Source organism: Geotrypetes seraphini, chromosome 12 (genome assembly GCF_902459505.1).
Source record: "Geotrypetes seraphini chromosome 12, aGeoSer1.1, whole genome shotgun sequence".
Classification (NCBI taxonomy): Eukaryota; Metazoa; Chordata; class Amphibia; order Gymnophiona; family Dermophiidae; genus Geotrypetes; species Geotrypetes seraphini.
The window spans coordinates 94,126,735-94,145,815 of record NC_047095.1 but is presented as its reverse complement, the minus strand read 5'-3'; the positions used below and the strand labels follow the sequence as shown (position 1 = coordinate 94,145,815).

General features: G+C 43.3%; 1 protein-coding gene across 2 annotated transcripts in view; it reads left to right on the top strand.

Moving 5' to 3' along the window:
* EDEM3 (ER degradation enhancing alpha-mannosidase like protein 3) overlaps positions 1–19,081 on the top strand; it is a 254,529-nt gene that overhangs the window by 61,075 nt on the left and 174,373 nt on the right. For both annotated transcript variants that reach the window (XM_033916146.1, XM_033916145.1), the window contains one exon: positions 12,178–12,312. In XM_033916146.1, coding sequence (XP_033772037.1) covers positions 12,178–12,312 — 135 coding nt within the window. The remainder of the gene's footprint in view (positions 1–12,177; positions 12,313–19,081) is intronic.

Genomic DNA, 19,081 nt, shown 5'->3' with positions numbered 1-19,081 from the left:
GCGAGCTACTTTTATAATGACCAAATCAAAATGATCTACCAACAATAAAAATTTAAAAAACCACAAAGCATTGATCACAGAGAAAATGTTAATTATCATTTATATTCGGGGGGTGAGGGGGGTTTCAAAGAGGTCAAGGCAGATGACTTTCAAATATGCAATGTCACTTTAGTAACAGCTATAGAAAAATAGACAAATAGTAACATAGAGATGATGGCAGATAAAGACCCGAATGGTCCATCCAGTCTGCCCAACCTGATTCAATTTAAATTTTTTATTTTTTCTTCTTAGCTATTTCTGGGCAAGAATCCAAAGCTTTACCCGGTACTGTGCTTGGGTTCCAACTGCCGAAATCTCTGTTAAGACTTACACCCTCCCAGCCATTGAAGCCCTCCCCAGCCCATCCTCCACCAAACGGCCATACACAGATACAGACCGTGCAAGTCTGCCCAGTACTGGCCTAGTTCAATATTTAATATTATTTTCTGATTCTAAATCTTCTGTGTTCATCCCACACTTCTTTGAACTCAGTCACAGTTTTACTCTCCACAACCTCTCTCGGGAGCGCATTCCAGGCATCCACTACCCTCTCCATAAAGTAGAATTTCCTAACATTGCCCCTGAATCTACCATCCCTCAACCTCAAATTATGTCCTCTAGTTTTACCATTTTCCTTTCTCTGGAAAAGATTTTGTTCTACGTTAATACCCTTAAAGTATTTGAACGTCTGAATCATATCTCCCCTGTCTCTCCTTTCCTCTAGGGTATACATATTCAGGGCTTCCAGTCTCTCCTCATACGTCTTCTGGCGCAAGCCTCCTATCATTTTCGTCGCCCTTCTCTGGACCGCCTCAAGTCTTCTTACGTCTTTCGCCAGATACGGTCTCCAAAACTGAACACAATACTCCAAGTGGTGCCTTACCAATGACCTGTACAGGGGCATCAACACCTTCTTCCTTCTACTGGCTACGCCTCTTTTTATACAGCCCAGCATCCTTCTGGCAGCAGCCACTGCCTTGTCACACTGTTTTTTCGCCTTTAGATCTTCTGACACTATAACCCCAAGGTCCCTCTCCTCGTCCGTGCATATCAGCTTCTCTCTTCCCAGCATACATGGTTCCTTCCTATTATTAATCCCCAAATGCATTACTCTGCATTTCTTTGCATTGAATTTTAGTTGCCAGGCATTAGACCATTCCTCTAACTTTTGCAGATCCTTTTTCATATTTTCCACTCCCTCTTCGGTGTCTACTCTGTTACAAATCTTGGTATCATCTGCAAAAAGGCACACTTTTCCTTCTAACCCTTCAGCAATGTCACTCACAAACATATTGAACAGGATTGGCCCCAGCACCGAACCCTGAGGGACTCCACTAGTCACCTTTCCTTCCTTCGAGCGACTTCCATTAACCACCACCCTCTGGCGTCTGTCCGACAGCCAGTTTCTGACCCAGTTCACCACTTTGGGTCCTAACTTCAGCCCTTCAAGTTTGTTCAAAAGCCTCCTATGAGGAACTGTATCAAAGGCTTTGCTGAAATCCAAGTAAATTACATCTAGCATATGTCCTCGATCCAGCTCTCTGGTCACCCAATCAAAAAATTCAATCAGGTTCGTTTGGCAGATATAAATTCTCAAAACTAACACATTTTGGTCACTAAATTGAATAAGAATAAATGGGATACCCATGTGGGTTCCCTACGAGGGTCAAGATAAGGAAATTGGGTCATTAGGGCATAGACAGGGGGTGGGTAAGCAGAGTGGGCAGACTTGATGGGCTGTAGCCCTTTTCTGCCGTCATCTTCTATGTTATGTTTCTATGTTTGTTTGGTGATTTCATGAGTCTCTGGTTTCACTTCCTTCTGACTGTGCATCCAATATTTCTTTCTTTCTGCATCCTGCATGTTTCATCTCCTCCCGACCTCATTCCATTCCCCAACCAAAATCTCTCTCTATCCCTCCATGAGTCCAACTTGTCTTGCTCTTTCAACCCCCAGATCAAGTGCAGCATTTTTTACCACTGCCCACCAGCCTTATACCCACTTCTCCTATCACCCCTCTCCAACACTATGCCACATCTCTCCCTCCATCCATCACTATACCCAACATTCCTCCCCCTTGCATCCCCTTCAGTCTATCCCTCTGTTCCCTCTCCAACACCATATCCAACATTTCTCCCTTTCATCCTTCTATTTCCCATGCATCTCTACCTCACTCCTCTCTCTATGCTCAATTTTCCTCTTCCCATGTACACTATCTCTTTCCCTTTCACTCACACACTCAGGCCCAACAATTGCCCCTTTCTATTTCCTCCCACCTTTCTATGTCCCAAGTTAGTGCCTCCTTCCTCCCTCCCTTGTGTCCCACGTTCATGCCCCTTCCCTTCCTTCTGTGTCCCGAGTTCATGTCTCCTCCCTCTCACTACCTTCCCGCATTTTGTCCCTCCCTCCCCCACCTCCCGAAGCGGACCCACACCGAAGCCTGCCTGCTGCCGTCGCGACCCAACAGCTCCATTCAATTATCCCCCACTGCCGCAACTCCGGGCAAAGAAGGGCCAGGCATGTACAGCGATTGCACTCCATTGGCCCACAAGCTTTCCCCCTGATGTCAATTCTGACGTCAGAGAGAAGGTCCAGGCCAGCCAAGCAGTGATTGGTTGGCCCAGAACCTTCTCTCCGATGTCAGAATTGATGTCTGAGGGGAGGGGGGGGGAAACTTGTGGTCCAGCAGTGTGCAATTTCTGCATGCGCCTGGCCCATCCTTGCCTGGAGTTGCTGTGGCAGGGGATGACTGAAGGAGCTGTCGAGTGGCAATGGGGAGAGATCCCGAGTAGCAGTGTTTTTACGTTGCACAGTCTCTCCGCGATTGAGTGGCGTTGCCTTTGCGATCGACAGGTAGATTGCGATCGATGTGTTGGGCACCCCTGAATATGGCATAAAAAGAATTCACTGGTCCAGTCTCCCCAATTATTCCTCTCCACCCTGCTTGGATACATCCCAATACTGAGAATGAGATGCAGCTTGGTTGTCAAGTATCCTATAGTTATTTTTTATCTCTCTGGCTTCAACACCCTCTTCAGGGAAAAAAGATACTAGTAAGTACATTATCCCAGGACAAGCAGGCAGCATATTCATAACTGATGGGTGACGGCACCGACGGAGCCCCGGTACGGACAATTTTAGAGTGATTGCACTCTAAGAACTTAGAAAGTTCTAGTTAGGCCGCACCGCGCATGCGCGAGTGCCTTCCCGCCCGACGGAGGCGCGCGGTCCCCAGTTTCTTAGTTTCCGTGGAGCTAAGAAGACGCGTTCTTTTCAACGGCTGTTGAAAAGTTTTCCTCTGCCTTCCCGCTCGTGTATTTTTTCGTGAAATTGTTTCACGTTTTTTCTCCCTTTTATTGTTTTTCAAAAAAATCTAAAAAAAAAAAAAATCTATTTTTTTCTTTCAATTTCGGTCAGCCCCGGCGGGGCCTGTTGGCAACATCGAAGCCTCGACCTTCGATTTTGCGACTGCCGTTTTTCCCTTCATGCCCCCTTCACCGGGCTTTAAGAAGTGTCAGCGGTGTGCACGCCCTATTTCCTTGTCTGACCCACACAATTGGTATCTTCAGTGCTTGGGTCTGGATCATAGGGCTTCGACTTGCACCCGTTGCGCTTCTCTTCAAAAGCGAACTTTAAAGAATTGCTAAATTCAACAACAATTTCTTTTCGGTACCGCTGTGGAGGGTCCACCGACATCGGCTGTGTCATCGAAATCGGCACCGGCCCTTTCGACACCGCAAGATGTGCCTTCGGTATCGCACCCCTCAGGTAAGCCGGCTAAGAAGCCATCCCCTACGGTCCTGGGCCCGCCAGTCGACCAAGCAGTGAGCCAAGTCCTGTAGACTGTGCGCCGGCCCTGTAAACGCTCCGCTCCTATTGAAGTCACTACCTCGTCATTGGTATCTACTTCTCCTGAGCGTAGAGCTGCACCACAGGTACCGAAAAAGAGTAAAGCTGTACCGGTGCCATCGGGACCCTCATTGGATGACTGCGTAGCATCCATTCTCCAGGTCCAACTTAAAGAGCAGTTGCAACAACTCCTCCCAGCTCTTTTGACACCGAACCTTCAAGTGTTGGTACCCTCTGAGCCTCCGGTGCCAGTTGTCAACCAGCCTATTTTGTCGGCATCGACCTTATCGGCACCGCTGCATTCTGCCTCTTCGGTATCCATGCCTATTCTATTGGCAGAACCGAAAACCTTACGTCGGGCGGTTCACTCGGTCTCTGAGCCGGTACCGCTCTCTGACCCAACCCTCCATACCGCTTTCCATACTTCCTCAGGTACGGTATCGATGCGCTCAGGCAAATCGGTACGCAAAACCCGACATGGGGTCATATCTACTCCTGTCTCCCAGGGCCAACTCCCTTCAGTGCATGACCCTGACTTATGTGATGATTCTGATGAACCTCTTAATACTGATGACGAGCTTTCATCTGATGAGGCTGATCCATCTGTTCAGGATCCTGATAGTAAGCCAGAGCAGATTTCCTTAACTAAATTTCTTAAAGAAATGTCAGACACCCTTTCTATTCCATTGGAGTCTGATTCCAAAAAGTCCAAAGCATTCCTTGATGCTTTGGACTTTGATCAACCTCCAAGGGAATTCCTCAAATTACCCTTACATGACATCTTGAGGGAAATCTTTTATAAAAATCTTGAGACTCCTTTAACCATTCCAGGAGCCCCTAGAAAGCTGGATTCTCTTTATAAGGTTATCCCCATTCCAGGGTTTGACAAGCCTCAGCTCCCACATGAGTCTTTGCTTGTAGAATCGACCCTGAAGAAAACTCCAGGCTCTAGTGTGTCTGCTTCTGGCAGAGAGGGTAAGGCCATGGATAAATTTGGCAAGTGGTTATATCAGAACGCTATGTTGGCCAATCGTTCAAGTAACTATGCATTCCATTTTTCTTTCTACTTGAAACATCTAATTCAGCAGCTTGCCACTTTTCAAAAGTACCTTCCGGAATGCAAGATACCTGCCTTCCAACAATGTACTTCCCGTCTTTTCCAGCTCAGAAAGTTTATGGTCCGTTCCATCTACGACACTTTTGAGCTCACATCCAGGGCTACAGCAATGGCTGTCGCTATGAGACGTTTGGCTTGGCTCCGCGTCTCAGAGCTTGATGTAAACCACCAGGACCGCCTCGCCAACGCTCCCTGCCTAGGTGATGAGCTGTTTAGAGAATCTCTGGATACCACCACCCAGAAACTTTCTGCTCATGAGACTAGATGGGATACCTTATTAAAAACCAAATAGAAACCCTCACCTGCTCGTCCTTTTAGACAGCAGACGTCTTACCAGCGCCATTTCTCAGCTCGGCCTCTTCATCCTCATCCTTCCCAGCCTCGGAGGCAACGACAGCAACAGCAACAGCACCAGCACCAGCAGGCTCGTCAACAGCAGCAACAACCAGTGAAACCTGTTGCTCAGCCTAAGCCCACTCAGCCCTTTTGACTTCCTCCTCCAGGACATAGCCAGTCTTCCCTCTTCATCTCCTCTACTTCAACCCATCGGGGGACGTCTCCAATTTTTTCTGAGCCGTTGGGAAGTAATCACTGCAGATCATTGGGTTCTCTCCATCATCCGTCATGGATATTCCCTCATCTTTCAGGCTCTTCTGCCACCAAGTCCTCCAAAAGAGTCTGCTTCCAACAGGTCTCAGTCCCTCCTAGGTCAGGAAGTTCAATCCCTCCTTCTCCTCAATGTCATCGAAGAAGTTCAGAGAGGACAGGGATTTTACTCCCGGTACTTTCTAGTCCCCAAAAAGACCGGAGACCTCAGACCCATATTAGATCTCAGGAATCTCAACAAATGTTTGATCAAGGAGAAGTTCAAAATGCTCTCTCTTGCCACACTTTACCCTCTTCTCACTCAGGGCGACTGGCTATGCTCCCTGGATCTCAAAGAAGCCTACACGCATATCCCTGTCCATCTGACGTCCAGACAGTACCTCCGATTTCTCATCAATCGTTCTCATTACCAGTACAAGGTGTTACCCTTCGGTCTGGCTTCCTCTCCCAGGGTTTTCACCAAATGTCTCATTATGGTGGCTGCCTTTCTACGCTCTCACAATTTCAAAGTCTTCCCTTACCTGGACGATTGGCTGATCAAGGCTCCTTCACCTCAGGCAGTGCTTCTTGCCACCAACCAGACCATCCGATTTCTCCAAATTCTGGGTTTCGAGATCAACCTACCCAAGTCGCGTCTCATTCCAACTCAGCGACTTCAATTTATTGGAGCGATATTGGGACATTGTTCTAATGAGGGCGTTTCTTCCATCCAACCGCCTTCAGACCCTTCTTCATCTCTGTCAGCAGGTGCTCCCTCAGCTTTCCATCTCTGCCAAACAAATGATGGTACTCTTGGGTCACATGGCGTCGACAGTTCATGTCACACCCTTCGCACATCTTCACCTGCGCACTCCTCAATGGACCCTAGCTACCCAATGGTCCCAGGCAACGGATCCTTGTTCACGACACATATCTGTGACATCGTCTCTTCGATAGTCTCTGCAATGGTGGTTGAAATCTTCAAATCTCTCCAGAGGTCTTCTATTCCATCTGCCTCCTCATCATCTCGTCATCACCACAGACGCATCCCCGTATGCCTGGGGAGCTCACTTGAACGATCTCCAGACTCAAGGTCTTTGGACTGCCCAGGAAAAGAGACATCACATCAATTTCCTGGAACTCAGAGCGATGTTTTACGCCCTCAAGGCTTTTCAGCATCTCCTCTTTCCTCAAGTCCTACTGCTTTGCACAGACAATCAAGTTGCAATGTACTACATCAACAAACAGGGTGGGACGAGCTCTTGCCTGTTGTGTCAGGAGGCCCAAAAGATTTGGTCTTGGGCGACAGCTTGTCATTTATTCCTGAAAGCTGTCTACATCCAGGGAGAGCAGAATTCCTTGGCCAACAATCTCAGCAGAATTCTCCAACCTCACGAATGGACTCTCGACCCCATGACTCTCCAATCCATTTTCGCTCAATGGGGCACTCCGCAAGTGGACCTCTTTGCAGCTCCTCACAATCATCAACTGCCTCTCTTTTGCTCCAGACTCTACTCCCCTCATCGTCTGGCACCAGATGCGTTTCTTCTGGATTGGACCAGTCGGTTCCTTTATGCCTTTCCTCCTCTACCTCTCATGTTGCGGACCTTGTTCAAACTCCAAAGGGATCCATTCACCATGATTCTCATTGCTCCACGGTGGTCCAGACAACATTGGTTCTCCCTTCTTCTTCAACTCAGTTCCAGGGAGCCCATTCTTCTTCCAGTATTTCCTACTCTGCTTACTGAGCATCAGCAGTCCCTTCTACATCCCAACCTGCAGTCTCTACACCTGACAGCTTGGTATCTCTCGGGCTGAGCTCAACCCACTCACTTCTTTCTCAGCCTGTCCGTTCTATTCTTGATGCTTCCAGGAAGCCGTCCACTCTTCAGTGTTATCAACAGAAGTGGACTCGGTTTCTTCCTGGTGCCTTAACTGCATCAACATGATTCTACCTCACTAGCAGTAGAACTAGTGTTGGATTATCTTCTTTCTTTGTCTAACTCAGGTCTCAAGTCTACCTCTATCAGAGTCCACCTCAGTGCCATTACTGCTTTTCATGAACCTGTTCACGGAAAACCTCTTACTGCTCATCCTTTGGTTTCTAGATTTATGCGGGGGCTTTTCAATGTGAAACCACCTCTCAAGCCTCCTCCTATTGTCTGGGATATTAATGTGGTTCTTTCCGCTTTAATGAATCCTCCCTATGAACCGTTGGCCACAGCTCTTTTAAAATTTCTCACTTGGAAAGTGGTCTTCCTTATTGCTCTCACCTCTGCCAGGAGGGTCAGTGAGTTACATGCACTAGTTGCAGATCCCCCTTTCACTGTTTTTCATCATGACAAGGTGGTTCTGCATACACATCCAAAGTTTCTTCCTAAGGTTGTATCTGACTTTCACCTTAACCAGTCCATTGTCTTACCTGTTTTCTTTCCAAAACCTTATTCTCATCCAGGGGAACAGGCTTTGCATACTTTGGACTGTAAACATGCTTTGGCTTACTATTTAGAGCGTACTAAGCCTCACAGATCATCTCCCCAACTTTTTCTGTCTTTTGATCCAAATAGGTTGTTTCTAAACGAACGATTTCCAATTGGCTTGCTGCCTGCATCTCGTTCTGTTATGCTCAGACCGGACTGACACTGGAAGGTTCTGTCACGGTCCATAAGGTTCGAGCTATGGCAGCATCTGTGGCTTTCCTCAGATCTACTCCTATTGAGGAAATCTGCAAGGCTGCTACTTGGTCCTCAGTCCATACTTTCACATCTCATTATTGTCTGGATGCATTCTACAGACGGGATGGACACTTCGGCCAATCTGTTTTACAAAATTTATTTTCCTAATGGCCAACCTTCCCTCCATCCCTCTTTTTGTTAGCTTGGAGTTCACCCATCAGTTAAGAATATGCTGCCTGCTTGTCCTGGGATAAAGCACAGTTACTTACCGTAACAGGTGTTATCCAGGGCAGCAGGCAGATATTCTTACATCCCACCCACCTCCCCGGGTTGGCTTCTTAGCTGGCTTATCTTAACTGGGGACCGCGCGCCTCCGTCGGGCGGGAAGGCACTCGCGCATGCGCGGTGCGGCCTAACTAGAACTTTCTAAATTCTTAGAGTGCAATCACTCTAAAATTGTCCATACCGGGGCTCCGTCGGTGCCGTCACCCATCAGTTAAGAATATCTGCCTGCTGTCCCTGGATAACACCTGTTACGGTAAGTAACTGTGCTGTACTGTGGGGCATAAAGGGTAAATGAGTGTTAAGAAGTACCCACAGAAGCTCCTATAAGAATAGTGCAAAGGGGAAACAAAACTATGTAATGGGATGTTTGTATATTTATGTTCCCCTGTAACTGGATCTGAGTTCATAGCTCTCAAACAATACTGATGAGCAATGAATCAGGCCAAATACTAAAAAAAAATATTATTTATTTTAAAGTAAGTGATAGCATCAAGTATAACTGTATAAGTAACTGTATAATAAATATGTAAGTAACTGTATAATGAAAATATGAGACTTATGCACTGAACAAACCAGGATGCTCAGGAAAAATATAGTAATAATTTAATAATAATTTATTTCTTATATACCGCTATACCGTGAAGTTCTAAACGGTTTACAATAAATATACATTTGACAGTACATGGGATAGAAATGGTTTACAATAAAGATACGTTTAGTCAATACATGGGATGCAAGTGGTTTACATTAAAGATTCATTTTGTCAGTACATGGGATACAAGTGGGTTACAGTAAAGATATATTTTGTCAGTACATGGGATGCAAGTGGGTTACAATACAAGTGGTTTACTATCAAGGTGCATTTTGTCAGTGTATGGGATGCAGGTGGGTTACAGTAAAGATATATTTTGTCAGTACATGGGATGCAAGTGGGTTACAATACAAGTGGTTTACTATCAAGGTGCATTTTGTCAGTGTATGGGATCAGGTGATACATACAGGTAAAGATACATTTAGTCAGTACATGGGTTACAATAAAGATACGTTTTGTCAGTACATGGGGTGCAAGTGGGTTACAATAAAGATACATTATGTCAGTACATGAGATTCAAGGTTACCCTAAAGGCCATAAATTGTGCCTCCTAGATTCCCCACTAAGTATAACAGAGCTGTATACAACCTGTCAGTAAGGAAGGGTCTTTCAGAGGAGTCGGGCTTCAGAGGAACTCTGAAGGTGCTGCAGTGCAGTCAGGTCAAGGGAGCTAAGAGGTGTGTATGAGCTGCAGGCAGGAACAGTAGAACTTTTCGCAGCTCAGGTTAGACCTCTGGGATCAGACAGATAGACCTGACCCCTGTGCTCTCTAGAAATTCTTCCTTTATACCCCTCAGGCAGAAGGCTTACCTTTTGAAGATAGGATGGTCTCTCCAAGAATATCCACATTCTCCAAGGACAAGCAGACATAATATCCTCACATGTGAGTGACATCATCCACAGAACCTGTTATGGACACTACCAAGTGCACTGTCACTTTAAATCTTTAAGAGTGCCCATACTGTGCACGTACTGGTGCATTCCCACTCGGCGTTGGCTCACTGGATCATCAGTTCTTCGTTTTGTGTGGAGCTGAGAAGCTGTGTCTTCAGCTTGATGATCTTTTGCCTTCATTTTATGTGCCTTCCCATATTTATTTTCATTATTTTCCTCATATATTCTTGTTTTTATTGTGTTCCATTTTTGTCAGTTTTTCATTTTTGACCTTCGGGCCACTCCAAGCCCTTTTTTGCTTCTGGGCACGTCAAATGTTATCGGCATTCTACTTACTCCATCTCTCTGGACCATTGAGTGCTTTGACTTAGTGACAGACGTTTTGTACTCAAAATTTTTCTTGATGCTAAAAAAGACTGGAGGTTTTCAACCAATTCTAGATGTCTGAAGCCTCAACAAATACTTGTTGAAGAAGAGGTTTTGTGTGATATATCTGGGAACCTTTCTACCTCTACTAGAAAAAGGTGATTGGCTTTGCTCTGTAGATCTCAGAAGCCTATAGTCGCATATCCATTCTACCTGTTCATAGGAAATATCTTCACTTTTGCATTGGATCTCGACATTTCCAATACTGGCTTCAGCCCCTCTTGTGTTCACGAAATGCCTAGTGACAACACTTTGCACATGGGAGTTTCACATATTTCTGTACTTAGATTACTGGTTGATCAAGGCTTCATGATCGCATGCCATCAACTCAGCAATTCATCTCCTGGAGCTGCTTGGGTTTGCTGGTAACTACCAAAGTTCACATTTGCATCCTTCTCAGACACTGGAGTTCATAGGAGCTTTTCTGTCAAAGCAGAGAGTAGATAATTTCATTCACCTGTGTCAAAACAGTTTCCACCCTTCAACACACATCTGCACATCAGATGTTACACTTTCTTGGTCATATGGCATCGAATGTACATGTTACTCACCTGAGAGTTTCACAATGGACCCTGTCAACTCAGTGATCTCAAGCCACTGTCTGCTCCAATCCAAGTCGCCACAGACCTCCGACATTCTCTGTCCAATGGCGGAAGATTCCTCACAATTTTACTCAGTCTTCCCTTCCATCTCCCCCACCATCGAAAACTTCTAACCAGAGATGCTTCAATGTGAGGATGGGTTGCTTATCTGGACGGCCTCCATACTCAAGGAACATGATCTTGCCATGAGCAAACCCTACATATCAATCTTCTTGTGCTGAAAGCAATAGGCAATGCTCTCAAAACATTCCAGGACTCCTCCAACAGGTAGTCTTTGTCTATACAATCAAGTCGCCATGTTCTATCTGAGCAAACAAGGGAAAAAGGAATCTTATTCTCTTTGCATGGAAGCAATCGATATTTTGAGTTGGGCAGCTGCTCGAGGCATACTCTTTAGTAGCTAGAGATTATTTTGCCCTCATTATATTCCCATGCAAGAGGTTCATGACACAGTAACAGTCAGGAATTGCATTAGTTAAGTGAGCCACATGGAGGCTTTTCTAAGGAACAAATGCAGGCTAGAGTTCACTTTGCCGTGACGCACAGGCTGTTGAATCAATGCAGGATTTTGATAAGCTTTGTATTTGCAGGGTTTTGCCCCTGTAGTACAGTGTTGAATATCCAGTCTTATCATCTGGCATATCTGACAGAGCCTCTCACTGGTAACATCATCCCATCGCTGTTAAGAAGCGCGGCTTCCCTTTGCATTTTCTGGTATAGACAGAGGGAAGTTCGCACCTGAGACAATTTGTTTTCAACCCATTGTCCTGCTTTTATTGCAAAGCAGCACTGTTGAGACCCAAGACCCTTCTTTTACTGCCTTTGTTTATGCATTGTTGAGGGGTTACCATTGATTTTCATATTATCTGACTTTTCACTTATCTAACAATGGGTCAGTACCATTTACATTGAATAATCGAGCCTGTACTGTATATAATTGCAGAGCACAAGTCATGCCCTACAGGATCCATAGTGGGTTTATTTAAAAAAATAAATAAATAAATAAATATATATATCAATTAACCAAATAAACTTTCCTTGTTTTATAATTTGTAACTTTGTAAGTTGATGGTTTTAGTGGATTTTTTACATTTTTCTTTTCTTTTCGTTTAGATTAATTTGAAATTTGGCATTCAGAGTCCTGAAGCTCGAACAGGAACAGAAACTGACACCTGCACAGCCTGTGCCGGCACTCTGATCTTAGAGTTTGCTGCTCTGAGTCGGTTCACTGGAACGACCATCTTTGAGGTTTGGCTCAGAATATCTTTATCTCTAACTGATTTTCCAGGATTTGATATAATTGCTTTCATTAGTGTAGTCTTCCTCTTCTTATCACTTTGTGTATCTCTTTTCATACAAAAGTACTGTGACATATACAAAAAAACCTCAACACTAACCATGCTTGAGAGTTGTTGCTCGTCTTGAAAAGGGAGAATAAACTTCTAACATAACAGCTTCTTATATACCGCAACAAACTACAAATCAAGAAATACTAAGGGCTCCTTTTATCAAGCCGCACTAGCGATTTAACGCGCATAATAGCGCGCGTTAAACTGCTGGCCGCGCTAGCCGCTACCACCTCCTCTTGAGCAGGCAGTAGTTTTGGCCAGCGCGGGGGTTAGCGCGTGATGAAACATCGCGCACGTTTACCCCGCTAGTGCGGCTTGATAAAAGGAGCCCTAAGAGTATAGTAAATCATAGCGATTTAATTATGATATGTTTACAACATTTTTCTGAAAGCTGAATAGGAGGTAAAAAATGATATACAAGTACTAATTTGTTTTTCCCACAAAGCCACCCGATATGCCAACATTTTACCAAGGAATCGTTTGTAGCCACAACCCTTTACTGATGGAAAGTAAAAAAGGCGTACTATACGTAGATGTTTCCTATTTACAAATTTGAAACGATCAAAAAGATAATTTGGCAGTAATCTGTTCCGTACAAACTAGCTTTCCATTAAACTGAGCATACATTGAAACTTAAATTCTCTTTTGTGTTATATAACTGGATTCTTTTTTGGGGAGATCCACTATTGCTTGTTAGGCATTTTAATATTAAAAATATTGGAATTTTTACCATGTATTTGTATAAGACAAATATTTAATTGCATCTCTGAGTTTAATAATAATAATTTTATTTTTATATACCGCCTAATCAAAAAATGGTTCTAGGCGGTTTACAACAAGGTCATGTCTTCTACTTGTAGGCTGTATTTAATATTTTTATAGCATCCTTCAAAATCACCTCCAAGAGTCAAATATGTTGTCTTTTGAAGCATTTATCAGATAGAATGGTATTAGTGTGCAATATTTGGACAGGCACTGGCTAAGTAAGAAAACATAGTAATTGTCAGCAGATAAAGACCTGCACAATCCATTTAGACTGCCCAACAAATGTGTCTGTTCTCACAAAATAGCCTCTGCTCATGCTAACAGCTACAACTGTTTTCATATATATATGTTAATTCATTTGAAAGGTGCAGAAATTGACTACCGTAGTTGTATATAGTAGTTAATGACCTTTGTGTGTGCGGGAAACACAGGTCCTCCTAGAAGTGCCATAATATGGTCAAATGGAGCACTAGGCAAAATGAACAAAAAATTGTTAAATGCTGGGGCAGAGCTCTCATTCATTTGGAGGTTTTTCCTTTATTCTTTCTTTTCCTCTGACATAGCTATGTTAGGTCAGTTGTTATGTACATTAGGAAGTTTGTGAGGCATCTTCCATTTTGTGAGGCATCTTCTTCCATTGTTGAGACCTACATAATCTAAGAACTGGGATTTCAGTTTGAGACCAGTGAACAGATATTTTGGTTCATCTGGCCTCTCCTTTTAGACAGTTTCTGGAGAACTTTCTAGGGAAGGTGTGATCTATGATAATGATATTCAGTAGTGCTGCCCGACTCAGGAAAAAAAAAATGTATTCAATTCAACCTATTGAATTAATTTTTCGATTAGATTTTCCTGCCCAATTGGGTGTTTTTTTCAAACATCCTGGTGGGTTTATTTTATGGCCTCTTCACCCCCTTTGCCTTCTCCTAACCACACTGGTGCTGTGGTGTAAACAAAATAAACAAACAAAAAAGACTTTTCCTCTCTTTGTTAAATCCTAGCTCACGTTTGCGGTCTAACACTGGCTCTGGCAAGATACACATTTCAAATCCGACATGTTGTAATCACAAAACAGAAAATAAAATTATTTTTTTCTACCTTTTGTTGTCTGGTCATTATTCAAATCTTGTTGGTTCCCGGCTCTGGTTGCCTTCTTTCTTCGTTCTCCGTGCTACTTAAAAAAACAAAAAAAGCACAAAAAAATAAACCCTTATCTTTCCTCTGTTAAATCTTATTTCCTCTTCCTCTTCATAGGAATAAGGGTAAGACTTTATTAACTCTAATTAAATCCTGGTGCCTGTGGCTCAGGATGACTAAAGTAGGGAAAATCCTGTTATAAATCCTGTGTTTTAGGGTAACCACTGATTTGTTATAGAACCTGCATTTCTGTTTAAAATACTGTGTTTTAGGTGGTATAGGGCCTATATTTCTGCCTTACTAGTTTTTAGCCATTGTGTCTGATTAGGTGGAGAAGGGAGGGACTCTGTTTTACTTCTAAGGTTAATTGCATTATCTTTGGGACATTGCTGTGAACAAGGCTGCCCTGTGAACTTCAATAAGATAAGTTGCTCAACATTTCATATTCTGCTCTTTTCACTGGTTTTCAGCATTATATCTGCTTAATTTCTCTTCTCCTCCCTGTTTCTTACTTAAAAAAAAACAAAAAAGCACAAAAAATAAACTTCTCTTTCCTCTGTTAAATCTTATTTCCTCTTCCTCTTCATAGGAATAAGGGTAAGACTTTATTAACTCTAATTAAATCCTGGTGCCTATGGCTCAGGGTGACTAAAGTAGGGAAAATCCTGTTATAAATCCTGTGTTTTAGGGTAGCCACTGATTTGTTATAGAACCTGCATTTCTGTTTAAAATACTGTGTTTTAGGTGGTATAAAGCCTATATTTCTGACTTACTAGTTTTTAGCCATTGTGTCTGCTGATTAGGTGGAGAAGGGAGGGGCTCTGTTTTACTTCTAAGGTTAACTGCATTATCTTTGGGACATTGCTGTGAACAAGGCTGACCTGTGAACTTCAATAAGATAAGTTGCTCAACATTTCATATTCTGCTCTTTTCACTGGTTTTCAGCATTATATCTGCTTAATTTCTCTTCTCCTCCCTGTTTCTTACTTAAAAAAAACAACAAAAAAGCACAAAAAAATAAACCCTTCTCTTTCCTCTGTTAAATTTTATTTCCTCTTCCTCTTCATAGGAATAAGGGTAAGACTTTATTAACTCTAATTAAATCCTGGTGCCTATGGCTTAGGGTGACTAAAGTAGGGAAAATCCTGTTATAAATCCTGTGTTTTAGGGTAGCCACTGATTTGTTATAGAACCTGCATTTCTGTTTAAAATACTGTGTTTTAGGTGGTATAGAGCCTATATTTCTGACTTACTAGTTTTTAGCCATTGTGTCTGCTGATTAGGTGGAGAAGGGAGGGGCTCTGTTTTACTTCTAAGGTTAACTGCATTATCTTTGGGACATTGCTGTGAACAAGGCTGACCTGTGAACTTCAATAAGATAAGTTGCTCAACATTTCATATTCTGCTCTTTTCACTGGTTTTCAGCATTATATCTGCTTAATTTCTCTTCTCCTCCCTGTTTCTTACTTAAAAAAAAACAACAAAAAAGCACAAAAAAATAAACCCTTCTCTTTCCTCTGTTAAATCTTATTTCCTCTTCCTCTTCATAGGAATAAGGGTAAGACTTATAGTCCCACCATATATAGAGGCCCAAATAATCAGGACTACTCAAATCAAGTCACTTCACAACCAATCAAGATGACCTTTATTCTATGCAATCACTGTGGCGCTTTAATTCCAAGACATACTATTTGGAGGCTTAAGGCTTGCCCCATCTGTCTTCAACTTGCTAGTATTAAGGAGGAGCTCTGCAAACTTAAACAGGAATTGAATACAATTAAAGCAGCTTTCATCACTCCACAAAATCATACCAACTTACCACCTCTACCTCAAAGAATAAAACAGCCCAGGAATAAATGGGTCACAGTAGGCTCAGGAAGACTGCGACATGTAACACAGAAACATCCACCTTCACAAATATTACCTCTACAGAATTCCTTCGCTCCACTAGTGCACTGCGATACTAAAGAAAACAGAAGGGAGGTGGGATTGGAACCAATGAAGGTAACTCAAGAGAGCAAGCACACCCTAAGCACAAATAAAAAGGCCAAAAACAGAAAACTATTACTGATGGGGGATTCCATCATCAGAGGCATTAACCTTGAACACAAGGCGAGGAGACCAAAATAGTGAAATGTCTTCCAGGATCCTCAGCTACCAGGAATTCCAGGCAAATACAGACTATAATTAAGGAAGAAACTAAGGATTTTAACACTGATGTTGTCATCCATCTGGGAACAAATGACCTGGCCAACAACTCCATACTTGCAGCACAGAAAGCTTTTCGGGAGCTTGGTGAGGGTGTGAAACCTTTTGTAAACACTTTAGCTTTTTCTGAAATACTGCCTGCATATGGAAAGGGAGAGCAAAGAGTGAAAAACACAGAAAACTTTAATAGATGGCTCAAAGTCTGGTGCCATCAAGAAGGCTTCAGGTACATAGGAGGATGGGGAAATACATGGAAGGACAAGAAGCTATATTGCACTGATGGGCTACATATTACTACGATACAAAAAAGAAGGCAAAAGATGTCAGTAAGGACTCTATGAGTGTGTCTATCAGCTAATCACTACTAACAGACCAAACCACACAAATACCAAATGTCAATTGAGGAGTAGGGACGCTCTCAGTGTGAGGTTATTAGCGACGGGAGAACAAACTCCAGCGCTTCCACTACAAAGACGGAGGTGAATCACCCCGCCTGCACACCATCATCGGGTGTCCCTAGTTTGCAAAATCAACTGTGCAGAATTAATAACAATAAATAAGTCACAAACAGTGAACTAGTGAGAGAGTGAATCACACTGAAAACCCACTCATAGAGTCCTCCCCAGCCTAATCCCCAAGATACAAAATGAAACCACAGCCAACTTAGCTTTTAAAGCGAGCCAAATGAAGTCAATGAGAATTGCAGGAGACCAGAATAGTCATTGGATCAACCGGTTTCGGGTGAACCCCTTCATCAGGATCTTAAGGCTGGAGCAGAACCGGCTGGGAGGGAAGCAGGAGAGCCCGCAGAGGCAACTGACCGGGCTTAAAAGCAGATCCAAAATGACATCAGACACTTTCAACCAATCAGAAACAAAAAAGAAGAAAAAACAAGGAGGAGTCACCAAAAGATCAAACAATAGTATTCCACTCCACACATTCATTGAGGCCCCCCGGAATGACTGTGCCAAGCTTAAAAATCCAATGTTGTTCTCTCAATTGAAGTTGTGTCATTCTGTCTCCTCTGTAGGTATCAGGTATCTGTTCCAGCACCATCCATGTTAAGTGTTGGAACTCATGGCCCAATTGTAAACAATGGGAGACCATAGGAGCCGACTCGACAGCCTAGTGAAGTCTACTCTTGTATTCCGTCAACCTGGTTTTGATCATTCTGCATGTGCGACCTCCACCAGGCTGTCGAGTCGGATCCTATGGTCTCCCATTGTTTACAATTGGGCCATGAGTTCCAACACTTAACATGGATGGTGCTGGAACAGATTCCTGATACCTACAGAGGAGACAGAATGACACAACTTCAATTGAGAGAACAACATTGGATTTTTAAGCTTGGCACGGTCATTCCGGGGGGCCTCAATGAATGTGTGGAGTGGAATACTATTGTTTGATCTTTTGGTGACTCCTCCTTGTTTTTTCTTCTTTTTTTGTTTCTGATTGGTTGAAAGTGTCTGATGTCATTTTGGATCTGCTTTTAAGCCCGGTCAGTTGCCTCTGTGGGCTCTCCTGTTTCCCTCCCAGCTGGTTCTGCTCCAGCCTTAAGATCCTGATGAAGGGTTTCACCCGAAACCGGTTGATCCAATGACTATTCTAGTCTCCTGCAATTCTCATTGACTTCATTTGGCTCGCTTTAAAAGCTAAGTTGGCTGTGGTTTCATTTTGTATCTTGGGGATTAGGCTGGGGAGGACTCTATGAGTGGGTTTTCAGTGTGATTCACTCTCTCACTAGTTCACTGTTTGTGACTTATTTATTGTTATTAATTCTGCACAGTTGATTTTGCACACTAGGGACGCCCGATGATGGTGTGCAGGCGGGGTGATTCACCTCCGTCTTTGTAGTGGAAGCGCTGGAGTTTGTTCTCCCGTCGCTAATAACCTCACACTGGAGTAGTCCCTACTCCTCAATTGACATTTGGTATTTGTGTGGTTTGGTCTGTTAGTAGTGATTAGCTGATAGACACACTCATAGAGTCCTTACTGACATCTTTTGCCTTCTTTTTTGTATCTTTTTAAGCACCTTTTGGCAAACGTATAGGAGTTTATAGTTTAACTACATATTACTACAGCAGGAAAAAGAAACCTTGCAGAGAAATTTAGACAATATTTTTCTAGGCATTTAAACTAGAAGGTGGGGGTGGTGTATGTACGAAGGACAATTATAGAGACCACCTCCGGCAAAAGAAAGATGTGATAGTAGTAAAGACTGCAACATAAGCAATATCAGCAACTCATTTCTTAGTATACGAAACAAAATCCATACGAAAAAGGAGATTATCGCTGAAAAATAGCTGGAAAGCGATGACCACAAATGCTCGCAGTCTAAGCAACAAAGTTCATGATCTGCAAGCCCTGATGTTAGAGGCATATCTAGATATTGTCGCTATCACAGAGACATGGTTCAGTGAATCACATGGATGGGATGCAAACATACCGGGATATAAATCTTTTAGGAAGGACAGAGATGGTCAAAAAGGTGGAGGAGTAGCTCTCTATGTAAAGATCATATATCCAAGCGACCGAAATGCAAGGGTCCTGGGGAGAGG